This window comes from Podarcis vaucheri (genome assembly GCF_965113315.1).
Source record: "Podarcis vaucheri genome assembly, chromosome: 1".
In the NCBI taxonomy this organism is placed as follows: Eukaryota; Metazoa; Chordata; class Lepidosauria; order Squamata; family Lacertidae; genus Podarcis; species Podarcis vaucheri.
This window is the reverse complement of record NC_138759.1, coordinates 69,719,770-69,736,621: the sequence shown is the minus strand read 5'-3', so window position 1 is coordinate 69,736,621 and position 16,852 is coordinate 69,719,770. Positions and strand designations below refer to the sequence as shown.

Genomic DNA, 16,852 nt, shown 5'->3' with positions numbered 1-16,852 from the left:
CCACATGCTCCTGCCACATGCTCAGGCTATCACCAAGACTCCCACACAGTTTTATTTTAATTTTCCAAGCAAACCTCCAATACTGCTTCATGAAACAGGCAAGAATGGCTTAAGAACCAAGTAAGAAATTAAAGGAGCTGCTTTGTACTTTGCAGAGTGTGAGGTGCTGTAGCAGTTGGTTTATCAAATGTTTGTGGGAACTAAGCTAGTTTGGAATGCCTGCTCCTTATTCCAAGGTGTTTGAAGGAATTAAACTTTGCACATTCTCAGAGGTGCTGTCTCCAACATGTTCCAGAGCCTTGCCTTTAAATCCTAGTTTGATTTGTTTATTGTGGCAAAGTACCTGAATCCTTTTGTGTATTTGCTGGTTCCTTTGGAACAGTCCTGTAAAAACCATGCATTAATGCTAAACCAAGACTTTGGGCTTATGAGATCTTTCACTTAAACTAGGAATTTTCTGAGGCTTTATCTGAAGTAAAGCTGAAATATCCTTAGGCTTGTAGACTGAATCATTAGTATGGTCTTGCCACTCTTGAGAAGGGGCCCTATTTTATTTTTGGTCTGTTGCTTCTGTCAAATGCGGCATTTTTGTTTTGCATTCAAAAGTAGGCAGGCGGAAAGAACCCATGCAGTTTAGGTTTGAAATGCTGTTCATGTTGTCCTAAAACCCAAAGCATCCACAAATGAACAGAAGGATAAATTGGTCACTTTTAAAGTAATCCATCTGTCACCTTGATTAGCTATGCACCAAGAGTTGAAAGTAACCAAATTCTGCTCCAAGATGACTTAGATTTTATTAATCTATTTAAAAAATGGCTTGTAGTTGCTATTACTAGAAAGGCAAGGATCTGTGTAGAAAACCACCTCTGAGCACGAGGTCTTCCACTGATAAATCCTACTCGGTGTCCCAACTTCAATCTCTGAGCAGTGAGATGTGCCAGTTTTCCCATCATATATCTTGGCTTAAGTTTCCTTGGAATGAAGGTGACTGGAGACTTAGTGTTTCTGTGACATAATGTTTTATTAACACGTTTGTATTGGCTGAGCATAAGATGGAAAGTTGACAAAGTTGCCCATCCAACAGAGCCAGCTCCACATAGTTTCGCATTCGTCTAGAGAGCAAGTCGGGTTTCTGTCTCCCTCTGCCTCTTTCAGAAACTTCCAGTCTGTTATCTCTTAAACACAGGCAACCTTGATGGCATCTCCTCCAGACATTCGCCCTTCCAGAAGGAGCTCTAGCTATTTTGTGTCTGTGGCAACACATCACCTCTACTTGGCCATCTTTTTACTTATGCAAAGGCTTATTCTCTCAACAAATAGAGTATGTCAGTCAGTGCTTGTCCACCCTGTTTGCCCTCTTTAGCAGAGTCACAGTGATGCCCCCCAAACCCCATTTAATCTAACCCTAAACTTTTTACCTTATTACACAAGATTAATTCTTAGCAGTTTTATGAATAAGCAAAGTATTTCCATGCTGTTTTGGCCAGTCAAGTTTCCCTTTGGGTAGTACCTGATGTGAGAATTTTGGAGAGCCGGATGAAAAACCTTCCATGATAACCAATTGCCTTTCCTTTATTCGTGTTTGCTTACTACTTTTGTTTTGCTCGTTTCCTGGAAACGTAACAACCAGCTTCCTTGGCTTCATTTTTCCCATTGCCTTTCCCCCCATCTTATCTTGCCCAGTCCAATCTTCACACTTGACATAATCTCACGGGAACTTTGCCTGTTTTAAACAGACCAGAAACACAGTATCTTGTACCTAATTTGTATTGGGTTGAATCCAGAGAAAAGAGAAGCATGCGGAATGAGACTCCTAAAAGTTGGCTTCCCTGCCTCCTCTTCCCTCTGGCAGCCTCTACCACAGGGAGCACCATGTTCCTTTTAAAAAATAATAATAATGCATACATACAGAGTATTTGTTAACTAGGAAAGTCAGCATATTATTTTTGTGGAAAGCCAGTTTGCCGATTTGTTTCTTGCCATTTATTTCTCTTGGCTTATCCGCTCAGGTTTATCTAGCCTTTGTAAAGACTGCTGCTACACAGACTAAAAACCAAGTTTTAGTTTTCACAGGCAGCAAATGAGGTCATGTTGCTCTACCAGCTGCCATCATGATTGATGACATTTCATGGGTGGGGCAGCTAATTGACATCAAAGGGTAGAAATCGACTTGTGTTGCCCATCCTTGTTTAATCGTGCATGTCTTTTAAATACTTGCTTAAGCATATTCAGAAAGATCTTGCCTTATATGACTTTCCTTGCAGATTTCATTCAAGCTTCTTTTTTAAAGTATGGAAACATCTAGCAAATTTAAAAATGTATAAGGCATTTTTGAGAATACTAACTTCAATCGGAGATGGACATTATTGTTTTTATGACTTAGTTTAATGTGCAGAAGGTAAAATAAGGCATGCAGAACATAATTGTGTCAAAACAATATCAAGCAAATTGGCTGGTATTTACATGCACCAATGGCAGCGCTGGTCTTGCTATCTGTGGCAAGAAATGTCTGTATGCGTGCACATGCATGCATTTGTGTGAAATACATAATTATGTAATATTACTTCATACACATCTATCCTGGTTTAGTCAGTCCAAATATGGGCTCTTGCAGCAGCTTACACAAAAGTAATATCCATGCAAATGTTTGTGCTATGGATCAGATTCATAAGCTGTGTTCTGCAAATCACTAGTGATCTGTGAAGTCCATTCATGTGGTCCACACAACAGTGAGGAATTCATGTGTACTTGGCCTTATACCTAAATAAAATTTTATATCTATGGAGTTTGAGGTCAGATTGTTGAACAAGCTAACAAGGTCCTGGCCATGATTTTCATATCATGGCCCTGGTTCTACAAGGATGTCACTGTGAAAGAAAGAAATGTTTGCTTCATTTTGTTTATAGAAAGAATAAGGCAAGTCTGAGGTAGTCTACAGATACCTCCAGCATAATTACAACATTGGTTTGGTGCTGCCGAAATCTGAGAAAATCCCATTTTGTACATGGGCATGTGGCATTCAGAAGTCAGGTGCAATTAGAAACTTTACTTATATCTTATTCACAAGAGAAATTAACAAGAGTTCAGATGATACAATAAAAATCCAAACACAGCAGTAATTAGCATACTATTGTCTGTTCTCAAAAAAACCTTCTTTTGTTAGTATTTATTTCTGTCAACAACATAGTATGTTTTGCGCTGTAATTATTGCAAAGGAAAACGATCATCTGTGGATGAGAAAGTAATCAAACAAGATTTTGCTGTTCCCTGCTCCATGCCTGCTCATTCATACAAGCCTGGATCTGTTTCTACAAGCTTTGATCGATTTCCATAAGTATTTGTGGAGAACTAATTGAAGACATTATCGTATGCTAACAACTTTAGAACAGAATTTTTGCATTGCTAAACGAAAAGCATAGGCGGTGTGGCAGAAGTGGGGAGAATTGTGCTTTATAGTGCATGAAATTGCTCACAGCTCTTCTAGCTGCCTGTGTGCCTTTCAAAACTTCAAGCTCGCTTATCACTGCTTTGTTATGTGTCTTGTCTGTCGTCTTGTTTCTTTCCCCCCCTTAAACTGTATTCTCATGTTCATTCTGTGCCTCCCATCTTTTCTCTCCCCCTTTTTCCTCCGCTTCGTTGCTGGATGGTAGATGACTGTAGGGAAAGTGTCACGTGGAATAGGGGCCGTGGCGGAAGTTCTTGTCAATCTGTACATGAATGATCACAGGCCCAGTCCATTGTCCAACGCTTTGCAACCGGTAAGGTTTAAACCCACAAATACTTGAATTTGTGCCAAGTTTATTTCTTACTTTACCTGCAGTGCATTTTAAGAGCCACATTTCTGGGCATGTCCTTATACCTTTTCAGGGGTGTGTGTGTGTGTACACCCACACTTTGTCACACTGAGGATGTGTTACGGTGAAGATACACCCGTTCATGCATTTATTGCTTGTAGCTAACGCACAGCATAGGCTTTGGTGAAGTGTAATAATAGCTATGCAGTTTATAAGGGGCCATGATTAATCTGGAGTGGCTTTTCAAGCAAAGTCTGGGGCCCGAAGGTGCCTGGGCATGGGGGGGTGTTTAAACATCAGTTTTCCATGTCTGGGGAGGGAGACTGCTGCTCGGAACAAAAAAGAACCAGTCCCACTGGTTGTGTTATAAGTCCATGTGCACACATCCAGGGACTCACTCACTAGATGCTAGCTAGTATTCATAAATGCTGCTGTTGAAGCTTATGCATTTTTTTTCTTCTTAAATTGTTGAATCAGACTTATTAGAGTGTTTTGTTGCATTCAGAGTGAATCTTTCGATGGAGGTGCAGCTGCTGCTTTCCCTTCTTCTCCTACCTCTCAAGCTTTGCCTTCTACTGCTCAAACCTGTCAGGTACCACAGAAAAGTACTGGTGCACGTGGTGTGTCCTCAGAATAACAAGAAAAGCTATTGTGGGGGGTGGGTGGGTGAGATCCCCTGTTGTACTGGGGTTCCGCCTTCCTCTTCTCCCCACATCCTTGCACCCACATCGGTTCTGGATGGTTCCCAACCTTCTGTAGCAGATTTAGGAGGCACGGGGGGTGCAAGGGGAGGAGAGAAAGGGGAACCCCTCATTTGTGCAAACAGGGGTCAACTGCACAAGTAGGATTTCCTGTGTGTGTTGGCCTTGAAATGTATTCTGTCCATAGTCTTTTTGTTTTTGAAGACTTTTTAAGCTATCAATCAGATGGATTCTGAGTTTATTTATTTTTAAGATTTCTCTTGTATGTTGCTGGTATTTAACTTGCTTCAATATACACATCAAACAAAATTCAGATAAAGATAAACAGTGTCCCAAAACATGTAATTTCTGCAGTAAACCTTAATATTTATAAAAAGGCAATTTTCAACATTATTTTCACTGCTTAATCATAGGACATAGAGCTACTTGGAAATTCAGTGACTTCCATCTGTCCATATTTTGGTGTGCTTTTTCTTTTCTCCCTTTCCCCCGTCTTTCTGTTTTCTTAAGTGTTCCTGTAATAGATCACAGGTGCTGTTTTATTAGGAGACGGAAGCCATTGAGCATTCTAAAACATGAATGTGTTTATTCACTTAAATATACACGAATGGGTGGAACCAAATGTTATGCGTACATTTACAGAGAAGCTAAGTGTGTAGTTGGGTGTGGATAACAATGTTCACATTTAGCATGGGTTATAATAAAATTGTGAAGACCAGTGTAAGACAGGGATGGAGAACTTGTGACCCTCCCAATGTTGATGAACTCAGCAAGTAAGGCCAATAGTCAGAGGTGATAGGTGTTGAAGTTCAGCTGTGTCTGGGTACATGTTCCCTATCCCTTCTATAAGATCAGCTCCTCACATTGGCTGCAGTTCAGCCCCGCTAAGATCAATGGAGGTTTTGCTGTTGGATTACACCCATTCTGTGTTGAAGTCATTAGAAAATTCCTGTGAGTCACGCCCATACTTACAAAGAAGTTTCAAAGATTAGGAACGAATACATTAGATTGGCTTTCCCATGCTCTATATAGTGCAGCACCCCAAAAGCATTCTCCATGGATCCTGGAATGTGTCTGCCATGTTAGCACTATTTCCTTTAGGTGTTCCACACGGCGTTTGGAGTTTTCCTTGCATGTTGAGGGAGGCATGCACAACTTGTTGGCTGTCAAGTGAAGCAAAGACCAACCAACCAACCGTGTATTGAGACTTGCTAGGTGCTTTCTACCCCTCTTGTTTTTGCAATAAGGATGTAATAAAAACTAAACTTACCATGCCTTGATGAGCCATATATATCCACAAAAGACCTGTTATCCAACTGACTTTGGGCTGCTGCAGGTGTATCTCCTCTGCTCTCTTTTTATAATCTAGTAGGGTATTTAATCAAGCTGTTACATTTATTCTGTACCGTACAAATCTTACAAACGCTTGTTAATATTATTTGCAGGGTTCTTTGAAGAAAGTATTTCCGCAGTCAGTAGGTGGGAGCGACATTTGCTGTTTCTGTCAAAAAAGGGTGTATGTCATGGAGCGCCTGAGTGCAGAAGGCCGCTTTTTCCACCGAGAATGCTTCAGATGTGCCATATGTGCTACAACTCTCCGCCTAGCAACGTATGCCTTTGATGCAGAAGAAGGTAATTAGAAAGTGGAATACGATAGTTAGGATTTCTGCTGTGCAATATGCAACTGGCATATTTCAGCCTCTTCTTGCTCACAAATGCTAGAATCAACCAGATAGTGAAGGCGGTTCTCACCTGGAATTGAGAGGTGTCAAAAATCCAATATTGTCCAAATTGTGGGGGTTTTTTGCTGCCTTATTCTTGCAGATGACGTCTAGTGTAAATGACATCCTTGACCTATGCCAGTATGACAGAGATCTGGTTCACATGATTTCTCTCCCCACCCCCCACCCTGCCACCCTAGAAATAGGTGGGGAGCGATCACATAAACCACAACACTTCACTATGAAAACTTTGCTGCGGTGCATAAAGAAAGCACTAAGGCTTAAATTTCGATTGAAGCAAAAATTCAGCCAGAATGCCTTATATAGCATGAATGTGCCCTGTTCTACAGATAAACAGGTTAAGCTGCAGAAGCTTGCTTGGTCATCTGTTTATTGTGTGAGATAAAACTGACAGGGGAGTTAAAGAAATAACGTTAATAGAAATTAAGCAGGTACAAGATAGAAAGCACACTTTTCTTCAGAGGATATAAAGACATTCTCCCTGAAGCCCAAATCAAGAAAGAATCAGTGTATGCACAGCACCTGTGGCTTCTGTCACTGTTCATTTCCAAATGGAATTAAGTGATTAGTAGAGAGAGAAAGCAAACAATGTCATTCCTCCTGTCCTTGTGTTTTCCAGGTAAATTTTACTGCAAGCTTCATTTTGCACAGTGTAAAACAAATAACAAGCACAGAAAAAGAAGAGTTATGGTAAAGAATCATGAAAAGGTATGTGTGATGGTCCAGAGTTTGTGTAGTTCCACTGATCTGCCAAAGCCTGGCAGTGAGTGGACAAGGCATGCTAAGAATTATAAATTCCATCTCAATGAAAGTGATAAGCATAAGTCATGCAGTTCAAGTGTCTTGTGGAACCCAAGTGATCTGATCCTTTTATGTACCAGGCAGTCACTTTGTAGAGGACACTGTTCTGGAGGTGTGGGTATATGATTTGTGGTAGTCCAAAGCTTGTTGCTTCATATTTTAATTTATTTGCTTCTAGATATTCTGGCTACTGCTGGAATTGTTATATAGTTATGGTATATTGAAGCATGCCCAAACTTACAGTTTGGCACACATTTTATGGGTGTAGATGCCATGGTTCATGTGGGAGCTGCCGCAGGAGGATGGCCAGTGGTCATTTTGGAAACTGGCTTCTGTAGACTTGTGTCAACCTGCGCATGATGTCTGCTCAACTTTTTTTTCCCATTCCAAACCATGTCTTCCATATAATCCAAGTGGAAATTGCTGTTACCGACTTCCATTGGAAAGTCATTACTACTATGGGACAATGTCCTCCTTAAGTTTGCAGCAATGTTAGCTACCTGCTAGGTTTCCATTTATTTTCTAGCTGTTCCTTGAAAGAAACTTTCTTACGTTTGGGGAGATGATGATGGCACAATGTTAAGCTGAGTGTCTCTTTAAAGGAGGAAGCAAAACCGTGGCGGCAAGAAGAGCCCATGTCTTCAGAAACCAGCCCAGAAAATGCTTTTGCTGCAGGCGGCAGCTCAGAAGACCGGTCCCCAGGTATCCTGCCTTCATTCTTTAGGAAAACGCTAAGCTGGCCTCTTAAGGTGACAAGGGATCTGCTTGACCTTCCAAGACGCCTCTCTAACTGGATGCATGGTTTCCTGCACGCTGCCAGACTTCATTTCAGGGACAATGCATACAACTATACCTACTTGTATGAACTCCTAAGCTTCAATATGCCATTCCTTTTTGCGCTTCAGGAGTTACTTGGCCATATTTACCGGGAAGCGGAGCTGTCCTATGAGAACATGCTTGAACTGGTGAAAAAATTCTTCAGGGTTTAAAGTTCTTCTGAATCTTTTTTTTTTTTTTTTTTTGGTCGTGCCTTTCAGATTTCCAAAACTAACAGCCTTCTCTGATTACATGTGTACGCACAAGCAAAGATATTTCAATTTAGTATGTGCTTTAAATGAGCCCAAAGCTCTACTTGATAACCATGGTGCAATTCTTTAGATCATTTCAAACTTCTTTTGGATCACGAAGGTCAGTGTCCAGACACATTTCCAAACCATGGAAAATATATGAAGGATTTTTTATAGGTTAAAAAAAAAACTGGTTCTATTTCCAGTTATGACCAGATATTCCTCTGAGTTTACATTTTATTATCCTTATTTTAAAGACTGTGAAAGACGGTCCTTTCAGACATTTCTAGGCCAACAGCAAAAGCTGTCTGTCTTTTTGAAAACTGAATATGGCACATACTTCATTTCCTCCCTTGCCCCTCTTGCTTTAACTCTGCTATGGGGCTGCGAATTTGTTCACATGTGTAGATTTTTTTTTTAAGTGAAAAAATATGTATTACTAGCCCATATATTTTCATTGACTTCTCTTTGGTATGCTTTGTAAACACTGGGCATTTCCTGTTATTTTTATGAATAAATTCAAAGAGCAAATGTTAGACATTAGTTAATTACAATTAGTTCAGAGAAAAGTATAACACTTGCCTATATTTATTTCTCCAAATTGTGAGGTATGTCATAGTATATACCATGAGAGATGACTTATAGCTGTTATTGATGAGGCATATCTTTTGTGTTTATAAGCCCCCTTCCCCCCCATGCCCCTGACAATTTTAGATATGTTAGAATTATTAATATGTGAAATTAACACACATTTGAGAGATTCTGGTATCCACTTCATGATACACTTACAAAATGTTTTCAAGCTTTAGCAAAACCCAAAGAACTTAGGATGCAACTCTGGGAGATTTGAATGAGGACTGGGTGCCAACATGCACTCAGAGTTATCCCCGTCGGTTCAAATAGTCACATACTTTTAAAGCCATACTTGACTAAAACAAGATTTTGAATCTGTTTTGCCATTATGACAGTTTACAGAAGATATATGTGGTATATACACTTAAGCACATAACTACTTGGTACTTACGATCCAAGAACAATATCTTTTTGCCAGGGTTTATTACAACTTGCCACTCTGAGGTCATTGTAGCAGAGTGGTAGAATTCATGTTTTGCATACAGAATGTCCTGGTTCAGTCCTCTGGCATCTACAGCTGGCTAAGACAGAATTCTTCCTGAACCACTAGAGAGAGATTATGTAGGCAATACTGAACCAGATAGGTCAATGATCTAACTTGGCAATAAACAACTTCCTATGGTTGACCTTTCTCTGTGTACCCGCTGTGTTGCGATCTTACATTTCTGCTACTTCAGAGACAGGGTATGCTAAGAAATTAGTATTATAAACACTTTGCAACATTTATTTCTAAGTAGAGTTTAGCATGGCAAGTGTATACAATGAGGTTTTTGACACTCTTGTTTACCACTTGACAATATTTTGATGAGCTCATTACTTTCTAATGCAGTTTGATGCAATGCGGGAAATGGCTGTAAAAAAGAAATAAAGTTTCACTGCATGATTGCAAGGCCTTGTAGGTGCTTGACATCCTGCGGATATAACAGCTGCTAGTTTTTTAAAAAACAGCAACCATTTTGGTTTTCGTTGACAGAAAGATAGATTGTCTTTCTGTGGATTATCAATTGCCTGAGTTTTATTCACTTTGGGGAATGACAAAAATGGATGGATACCTACTTGCCATTAAATATATACATTTGCCTTCATGAAAAACCCTGATTTTATACTTGCATAGAACCATGCATGACTTTAAATTTCATGCTTTCTTAAAAGAGCCACTTGGTACATTGTATTGATGGGTTACTCCCCCCTAATCTTCCATTCCATTTTACACCTCAATCTTAATCAGACTAACATGGAAGAAGGTCCCATTTGTGGAGTGAAACTTTTAAGATTTAATACAAAGCACACTTAACTTGCAAGTATGTAAGCTCAGTTTAAAATGAATTGGGAAGTAAAGAAGTTTCGGGCTGCAGTCATTCTTATTTATAGTGCAGTCCTTTACATGTCTCTTTTGAAGTAAGCCTCGCTGAATTCAATGGGGCTTTTCTCCCAGGTAAGTGGTTATAGGATTGCGCACTTAGCCTTTGATTCTTACTGCACTGCCATTAAGGATTTGTTTACGGGCAAGAATTTGTGTAGGCCTGTTGGGTTTGGAAGGAAATGGTTGCATTTAGTTTTGTCACTTGCTCCTTTTAGTTAAAAAGTGAGCTATTTGGCACACAGAGTAGCCACAGAAAGTCTCTTTAAAACTCATGCACATGCTGTTTTCCTGCTTGAGGCCAGCCATTCCAATTCATTCACTGCTGTGTGCAGCACTCGGCATTTTGTGTGTCATCACAAACACTCAGGGAGAGAAAACGTCATGATTTTCAGTTGTTTCCTATGCACCCAAACATTTGTCAATCACCTTTACAGCAACAACAAGATGCAGAAGTAATTGGAAGCCCAAGTACCTAGCACTTCCTGGTTTCATTACATCTCAAGTGTCTGAGCAGTCTCTGAGCTAAAAGAAAATAAGGGGGTGGGATTGCTTCAATCTGCAAATCGTAATACTTTTTGAAAAAGACAACGCTACCTGTTCAGTTGTGAGGTCATTAATATCCTTAATGTTGATTAAAGTGTAGATCAACCTTTAAGACCCCTTGACAACTGTTCATGTAAGGCAGGATTCTTACTCTTACTCTTAAATTTATTACCCACCCTTCACCTACAGGTCCCAGACTGGGTTACAAGAATGTTAAAATTCAGAAGTAAAAACCCCCGTTAAAATATTACGTTCATGAGACTAGGGTGAATCCTGAAAACACAGATCTCTGGTGTCAAAGGCCAGTGCAAAGAAGTGTGTCTTGAGTATATGGTGCCCTCCAGATGTTGTGGATTACATTTGCCATATCCAACCATTGGCCATGCTGGCTGGGGAGGGAGGTATGGGAGTTGTAGTTCACAACAGGAACAGGGAAGTCACAGGGAACCAGGCAGAGAGCCTTCTCGGTAGTGGCGCTCACCCTGTGGAATGCCCTCCCATGAGATGTCAAGGAGATAAATAGCTATAAGACATCTGAAGTTTTTAATGTTTGATGTTTTATTATGCTTTTATATTTGTTGGAAGCCTCCCAGAGTGGCTGGGGCAACCCAGTCAGGTGCACAGGGTAGAAATAATAAAATTATTATTATTATCTGGAGGGTACCACATAATCTACCCAAATGCAACTCTATGCAGTTAATGAAAATTAATGGTGTTGTGTTTTTTAAAGCATGCACCCTGAGAATAGTGTTGTAGTAGGAACTGTGATATATGATTTTCAGCATATATTAATATAATATATGATTTTCATGATTTTCAGCATAATGGGTTGCTGTGAAGAACAGAAAGGGTTGAGAATTAAACCTAAGATTAGCAACATCTCAAGCAAATCAGATTTTGACAAGAGTGTACCATATAACTGCTTAGTTATACGTACAGTAACTTGCACTAGTATTTTAAAACTATCAGTGAACTTGGAAGGGGTCTCACATTGCTGGTAGACAATTTTGCCTCGTTATCCATTCACTTTTGGTCATAAAAAACTTGGATAATCAAAATTTCTGTGTCATGCACTTCACCACTACAGGAGGCCACAGTTTTCTTGGTGCAGTGTTTGGCATCGTGATGATCACATGTCCACCCAAACCCATGTGGTGTTTGATCACTTTGGTGCTTCTGAGTCAGCTGCATATTAACCTAGAAGCAATGCAGCTTTGAAGATGTGTTTGGAAAACAAAGGGGGCTCCATATGTGGTCAATGTGTGTCCAAAGTCTTGCTCAGATAAATTGAGTCATGTTTACTTTATGTCAAGGTGATGGTTCAGAGTCACACTCATTTTCAAAAAGAGATTTGAAACAACAGAGGGTCTTCTGTAACTGCTATATATTTGATACTTGAAATGTAGCTGATAATGGTTGTTAAATATTCTTCTTTTTATCAATGAAGGCAGGCAATTTCATTTCGGCATACTTTTCTCTACTTTGCAATGTTAGATTGTGTCTAGCAATCTTTTCTTTCAAAGGCTTTATTGTTAGCTAGTTTTGACTATCTTCTTTCCCAATCTCTTACCTTGTCTTTAGTTCATTTCAACATTCCAGTGCTACATCCTCTCATTGGCTGAACCATTTCTGCTGTAAGATGATTGTACTGTTTTGCTATCATTTTTCGAGTGTTGTGACTAATCCCTAATATTTTCTGCCAATGTTACAAAGGCCATTTGAAGTAGTTTGTGTTCTAACTAAAAGAGAAGTTTCTGCGTTATCATTTAACCTGCCTTGTAGTTGACAATTTGGTAAAAAACCATTTGGTTTATTTTTATCCCTTTCCCCATAATTTCTCTCATCTATCTGCATGTATGCTGGGTGGATATATTTTTTTTACGTTTCATAAATTGACTCATAAATAGGTTTTATTAAAGCTATTTTCTATTTGCAGTAGAAAAAGATTAAGTGTGCAAGGAAGGGTTTGAGTCTGCTTGGCTGTCACTAAACTATAGTTCTAACTATAGTAAATACTAGAAGAGAATAGTGAATTATATTCTAGCTCAGTGTTTCCCAAACGTTTTTGGGCAACGGCACACCTGTTTACTGAAAAAAAATCTCGTGGCACACCACCATTAAAGCCCCGCCCCGTGACGTCAGCGCGCAGCGTCACGCCGGGAGGGACGCACAAAAGTGAAAGTTTTTTCCCTCGGCAGCTCCTCTCATCTGCGCTCAATCCGCCTCGGAGCGCAGGAGCGATGCCTCTCTCTGGCTCTCCCTCCGCGCAGGCTGAGGGAGGGAGGGAGGGGCGCGTGTGACCCGTCTCTGCTGGGAGACCAAACCCAGCGAGGCAGAGTCGCGCGGAGGCGCCCAGGCAGCGCTGCCGGCTGCGAGGAGGAGCGCCAGGCAGCAGCAGGAGGCGCGACCTCTCCTCGCCGCCGCCGCCCCGCCTCTCGCCGCCCGACTCGCCCGCCTCCCTCCAGGTATCTCGCGGCACACCAGCCGATGTCTCACGGCACACTCGTGTGCCGCGGAACACCGGTTGGGAAACACTGTTCTAGCTGTACAGACTACTTTTAAAGGCTCAGAACCAAAAGTAATTTAGATGTGCGTAGGTATTAAATGTATTCATTTGATAAGCAAGTAAGACATTTCAGAGTCCTAAGTGTTTCGAAACAAAACCTTAAAATGTGAATCCTTAATTGTTTCTAACATCAAACTGCAAATGCAAGGTTACCTGTAATATCTGTAAGCCACCTTGAGTCCTGTCATAGAAGAAGGCAGGCTATAAATAAATCTTAAAAGTAAGAAGATTGTTGCTGTATCACCAGGATAATGTTACTATATGTGTTATGCTGATTCATCTGTTGAAATATACCATTCAAAGCACTTCCATGCTAATGCAGTACAGGCAATGACCATTTAGTGTGAGGGTTCTATCCCTGGCCCCCACACATGTCAGTGGAGCAGATATAAATGCGCCCCGGCCCATTTTGCCATGCCCCCCTTCTGCCCCCGTTCTTCCCTCTTCCAGGTCCAAAAGGACTCACGTGTTGGGCGTCATTTGGATGTGCCTGAAATGGCCATCATGTGTATGTATTTTTCTTAGGGTGCACCCATGCCATTGACTTTGCTGCCTGGTTAAACTTCTATGATTAGCCAAGTGTAGCTTTGCAAATAGCAAGAACTTACCAGCCATGTCTTAGACATGCTAAGAATTTGGCCAAGCAAGATAATGGCTGCTAAAACACCTGTGTCAAGAAAGGAGATGGAGGAGAACTTTCACTCTTCACTGACCTCACCGACTTGCTTATAGCAAAGGCAGTGCCCAGCCACCAGTGTCTTGAGGTGAGATAGTTCTGTCAGAGAAGCTCCACCCAATTCCAGATCTACACATGATAAACTTGATGTTGTGTTGTCATTAGCACCTATGGGACAATGCCTGCAACATCATTCTCAGAGCCCCAACACCCTATGAGAAAGGGTGACTATTTAGACACTTTAAAGATTGGAAAAAATGCAGGGTTTGCCATTTCTGACAATAATGTGCTGATACTCCAATATTTTTCTCAAAATACTACGTTCTTCCTCTGTCCTATGCTGGACCATACAATTCTTTTGAGTCGTTCTTAGAAAGGGCATTCCCCCCCCCATAGGAAAGCTTTCTCTTGCATAATCACTTTACTATTGCAGGAAAGCAACTACTTGTACAGTAAGACTAAGGGAGATGCTTCTCCTGTTCAGAAAAAAATGATATATCTAGTACTTAAGAAGTAGATTCTGCTCTTAAACAATCCAAAGCACTGGGGGGGGGGATTCACTTAGAGAACTGATGGATCTTGTTTTCTAAATTTCATTTCTCACCACCACCCAAATTAAAGGTTATGAAAGAGTATCTACGTTTCTTAACAGCATGATTCTTGTTTGCTGTGACTAACTTAAACTCCTTGCATGTTTCATCAATGGGATTTCTGATGGCAAAGTCTCTATCTCTGTTTCTTGCTATACTTTATTCTTTTTTTCTGTTGCAGAGCCTTCATTTCTTAAACAATGCCAATGAGGATTCTGTCCCTCTTCTACTCATTTCAGACCTTTGATTTATTTAATTTTTTTGCCTCTGAAACTTAACTGAACATTTTTATTAGGGTGTTTTCTTTCTTTTTTTCTAAAATAAGTAAAACTATCACATGGAAATTTGTATTTTGCACACGGTGAATGTTTAACTTTTTAGACTGGCTGTAAACAAATAAATGTAGTTCTCTATAAACATGATTGTTTCCTTTCTTCCTTTGAAAACACACTCTGCTCTGACGAGGTATCGTTTCAAACTCTGCCGCTGTTTGGGTTCTCATATGATGGAAATCATGCTCTACTTTGTATTTTCCTACTTCATGGTTCAGGGGTTTGAGGCACTTGGTGCCCTCTAGATGTTTTTGGACTCAAAACTCCCATCAGCCCCCGCCAGCAAGACAAGCGATTGTGGTTGATGGGAGTTGGAGTTCAACATCCATGCTGTAGCTCAAAGGCATTAAAAATGTTGCTGAATGGTAACATTTTAGAATGCGGCTCAAAAACCTAGAAACTGCAAACCTTCATTAAGCACGAAACATGCTCACTTGCCTTTTGCAGTTCATCCTCTGGGTCTTGAGAACATCTTTATTGCTGCATTTTCATTTTGTTTTGTGGAAGCACATCTTTCTCTCTCTAATCGGGGTGAAATATTGTTTCAAATGACACCATTTTAATCTGTTTGGAAACAAGCCTCTAGTGCTCATTGTGAACCCAAGATAGAAAGAACTTGATTAGTCTTAGCCGTGGTTACGGTGAGTACTGATGTAATACTAAACTGTGGTTATGGACAGTGGGAGAAAATATGTGTAGTGGAATGAAATACAGGCTCCAGAAGGGAGCACTTGAAAAGTGTACCCTGTGGACATAGTCCAGTCTCTACTGTTGGTAGATCACTAGGAACACCAGGGAGTGTTTGTACTCTGCCAAGAAGAAACAAGGCCCATCTCCCTTTCATCTGACCACAAAACCTCCACCCTAGCAGACCAATGCCTTAGCACCTGGACATTGCTATGTGCTGCTGGGAATATCCCCTGGAGATGTGCCTACCTTTACAGAGAAATGAAGGTGTCAACATTCCTAAATTGTGAATTGCCTTGGTGCTACGGAGGGAATATATTTGCCTGCAGATGGTGGATGCAAAGGTACTGTTCACTGGTCTGAATTGTGCTGGAAATCTTGCTCCAAGTTTGCTTCCTCTTGGCCTAACTCGAGTCCCAGTTCAGAGGCTCAGAGATACTACACCATGCTGGTTTCTGTGGGCCAGTTTCTCCACAACTACACCAGTTACCATGGGGCGGGGGGCAAATGGAACTGAGCCGCCTCAGCTGCCCTTTTGAGATCAGGCAACACCTTAACTTTACTGCTAAAGCATTCCTGTTTAGACAAGGCTACCCAGATATTTAGAAAGTTGAGCTTATTTTAAACCGCTGTAGTATTTTAACTTTTTGTATGTTTTAGAGCAGGGTTGTAAACTTTTCTTGGTTTTACTGCTTTATCTTTTGTAAAAACTGCTTTGAGGATTTTTTACAAAGAAGCGGTGTATAAATTTTATGAAACGAATGAATAAATCTCTGAAGTGATACTTGGGAGGGGCAGAGAAATCATGCTGGAAGGAGCTGCACTTTTCTCTGAGGCTGTTCCCCTCTCAAGCAGTTGGTTAATTTCAGCGGGAGGAAGGGGAGCAAATTCCTTTTGGGTTCTCCCTTTCGGATTAGTCTACTCTTTTAAAAGCAGGGTTTTGCCAAGTATTTCTGCTATAAGGCAGTGGCAGACAACCCATGACTCCAGATGCTGCTGGACTCCAGTTCCCATTAAACCCAGGCAACATGGTCAATGGTCAGATATAAAGGGAGTTTTGTTATTTGGTTTCTAATCTAAGGAAGTTGGATCCTGGTCTTCAGTCAAACAGGCTTCCAGGATGGCTTATGGATCACTTTAAAAAAGAAGAGACAGCTGTACTCTAGCAGCATCTAGATCAGGCATAGGCAAACTTGGCCCTCCAGATGTTTTGGGACTACAAGTCCCATCATCCCTAGCTAACAGGACCAGTGGTCAGGGATGACAGGAGTTGTAGTCCCAAAACATCTGAAGGGCCAAGTTTGCCTATGCCTGATCTAGATAACCCAAGGTTCTCCACTGCTGCAAAGGTGTCAGT

General features: G+C 40.8%; 1 protein-coding gene across 4 annotated transcripts in view; it reads left to right on the top strand.

The window, feature by feature from the left end:
- The window catches only part of MICAL2 (microtubule associated monooxygenase, calponin and LIM domain containing 2), a 152,360-nt gene that overhangs the window by 84,834 nt on the left and 50,674 nt on the right, over window positions 1-16,852 (top strand). Inside the window, exons 21-27 of one of the 4 annotated variants that reach the window (XM_082192796.1) lie at window positions 3,651-3,758; window positions 4,300-4,386; window positions 5,941-6,127; window positions 6,857-6,945; window positions 7,641-7,740; window positions 12,226-12,278; window positions 14,658-14,893. In XM_082192796.1, the coding sequence (XP_082048922.1) occupies window positions 3,651-3,758; window positions 4,300-4,386; window positions 5,941-6,127; window positions 6,857-6,945; window positions 7,641-7,740; window positions 12,226-12,266 (612 nt within the window). In that variant the 3' untranslated portion in view covers window positions 12,267-12,278; window positions 14,658-14,893. Of the gene's footprint in view, window positions 1-3,650; window positions 3,759-4,299; window positions 4,387-5,940; window positions 6,128-6,856; window positions 6,946-7,640; window positions 7,741-12,225; window positions 12,279-14,657; window positions 14,894-16,852 lie in introns of those variants that run through there. The other 3 variants (XM_082192794.1, XM_082192795.1, XR_014212334.1) reach the window with 3 other exon arrangements.